Source organism: Platalea leucorodia (genome assembly GCF_965183815.1).
Source record: "Platalea leucorodia genome assembly, chromosome: 7".
Taxonomy (NCBI): domain Eukaryota; kingdom Metazoa; phylum Chordata; class Aves; order Pelecaniformes; family Threskiornithidae; genus Platalea; species Platalea leucorodia.
The window spans coordinates 17,308,819-17,310,970 of record NC_138829.1 but is presented as its reverse complement, the minus strand read 5'-3'; the positions used below and the strand labels follow the sequence as shown (position 1 = coordinate 17,310,970).

Here is a 2,152-nt window from a genome sequence, read left to right as displayed (position 1 = left end):
TCCGGGGTGAAAGATCCGCCATCGCTCCTCGGCCTGCGGCGAGCCGGTGAGCCGGTGAGCGACGGGGCCGGCTGACAGCGCGCTGCCCTCCGCTCGCTCTCAAACTATGCGAAACCTCGTTAAATGAGTAACTGCGCCGGCAAGGCCGCCCCCGGTCCCGGGGGAGCGGGCACCGGCGCTCTCCTCTCCCCTCTCCCCGCGGCGCAGGGGTGAACAAACGCGCCGCCGTCTACCTGTGCAACACCTCCGCAACACATTTTATTTACACGAAATCAACTCGGGGCATTGTACATTATATACAGATATTTTCCCCCTCCAACAAGGCAGAGCTTGTGCAAGATTAGTAGCATCCTCTGGAGCGTATCCGACAGTCCACGGGAAATGTCCCCCCTGCGAGGTATCAGCTGTCGGAGTCCAAGTCACTTTTCCCGTCCTCTTGTCTCTTCTCTGGAGAGGTTTTAGACGCTTTATTCCATTTTTGTGCGTTTTCTGACTCCTCCGAAGACGATCGCTTTTGCCTCCTCCACTTTGCCCGGCGGTTTTTGAACCAAACCTGTTACGTTAAGAAATTAAATTACTAGGGGGAAAAAAATAAAATAAAAATAAAAATACGCAAAGCCGCAGGCTGACCTCGGGCCTGCCGGAGCCCTGCCTCGCCCGGAGCCGCTCGCCGCCGCGGCGGGGCCGACGTGCGGCGGCCGCGCTGGGCCGGAGGGAGGCGGCGGGGAGGCGGCCGCCCGCCGGGAGCGGCTGAGCGCCTTCAGGAGGCACGGCCGCCTCTCAGCATTGCCCACAGCCTCCAGAAGGGCGCTCGGAAATAATAATAATAATAATAATAATAATAATAATAATAATAATAATAATAATAATAATAATAATAATAATAATAATAACGATAATAAAAAACTTTGCCTCTCCCCCCTCCCCCCGCAAACCTGTTGCTCTCCCCTCCGCCAGCTCGCCGCGGCCGGCCGAGCCGGGCTGGGGCCGCACCGAGGGACTTCCAGTCCGGGCGCGTTTAAATGCTAAAGGGAGAGTGTGGAAGGCGGAAGAGGAAAGCAAAATACCTCCACTTTTTCCTCTCTTAAGTGCACCCTTCTGGCCAGCTGTTCCCTGGTGCCCACGTCTGGGTATTTCGTTTCCTGGAAGAGGTTTTCCAGCGCTTCCAGCTGCTCGTCAGTGAAGATGGTCCGGTGCCGTCTTTTCCGCCTGCAGTGCAGCTGGTTCAGTAACTGCAGCTCCGTCCGGGACAAAGTGCCCACGTTCATGTAGGGCAACATCTGATGGGGAACAGGGGACATCAGGACTGACCCAGTGCCCTCGTAACCTACGGACAGACAGACGAGACGACGACAGGCTTTGCATGAGATCGCTGCTCCCCCCACCCCGAGAAAAAGCACCCCCCCCTCCCCGCCGCCCACCCCCGCTCCTGCGGGCCGCCGGCTCCCTGCCACCCCCTCCTGCCCCGCCGCGGCTGCGGGAACAAAGAAAGCCCGTCCGCCCCGTCCCACGCGTGGACGCCTTACCTGCGGGGGGGACGCAGGAGCACTGCTGGGCGCCCAGGGGCGGCACGGCCCCGCAGCACGAAGGACCCACGGGGGACGCCGGCACATGCAGCTGCCCGTAGTAGTAGTTGTTGTAGCCCAGCCGAGATCCGGTGACCGCCGGCGGCAGCGCGGAGGCGGGAGCCACCGCCCGGGAGTAAAATCCGCCGTAGTCGGAGGCGCTGCCGTAGAGCGAGTCCCCGTGGAGGCTGGGGAAGACGACGGGCGCGGCGCTCGGGGGCAGCAGCACCGAGTCCTTGCAGCGAGGTCTGGCCGCCAGGATATTGTCGATGCTGAACATGCTCACAGGCATGCCCCAAACCGTGCCGGGGCAGGGCAGCGGGACCGGCCGGGGGGAGGGAGGGAGGGAGAGAGGGAGGGAGGGAGGGTAGGTGGTGGTGGTTGTGGTGGAGGGGGGGTGGGGGAGGAAGGCTGGAGGGACACGAAATCGAAACTTTTCGGAGAAATTTGAAAAAGGGATCGGAGCGAAAAGAGCGGAGCTTTTTCCGAGGGCAGCTTGCGGGCAGAGTGTGCGTGTGTGTCTGTGCGCGCGTGTGTGCGTGTGTGCGCGCAGGATCCACCCCTGGAACTTTCCCCCCTCAACTCTC

At 61.1% G+C, this 2,152-nt stretch overlaps 1 protein-coding gene across 1 annotated transcript; it reads right to left on the bottom strand.

Moving 5' to 3' along the window:
- Nucleotides 1–400: 400 nt before the first annotated feature.
- GSC (goosecoid homeobox) lies at nt 401–1,857 on the bottom strand (the record flags this gene model as incomplete). Its single annotated transcript, XM_082318810.1, has 3 exons — nt 401–553; nt 1,068–1,327; nt 1,527–1,857. The coding sequence occupies 3 exons, from the start codon at nt 1,855–1,857 to the stop codon at nt 401–403; spliced, it is 744 nt and encodes a 247-aa protein (XP_082174936.1).
- Between the last annotated feature and the right edge of the window lie 295 nt (nt 1,858–2,152).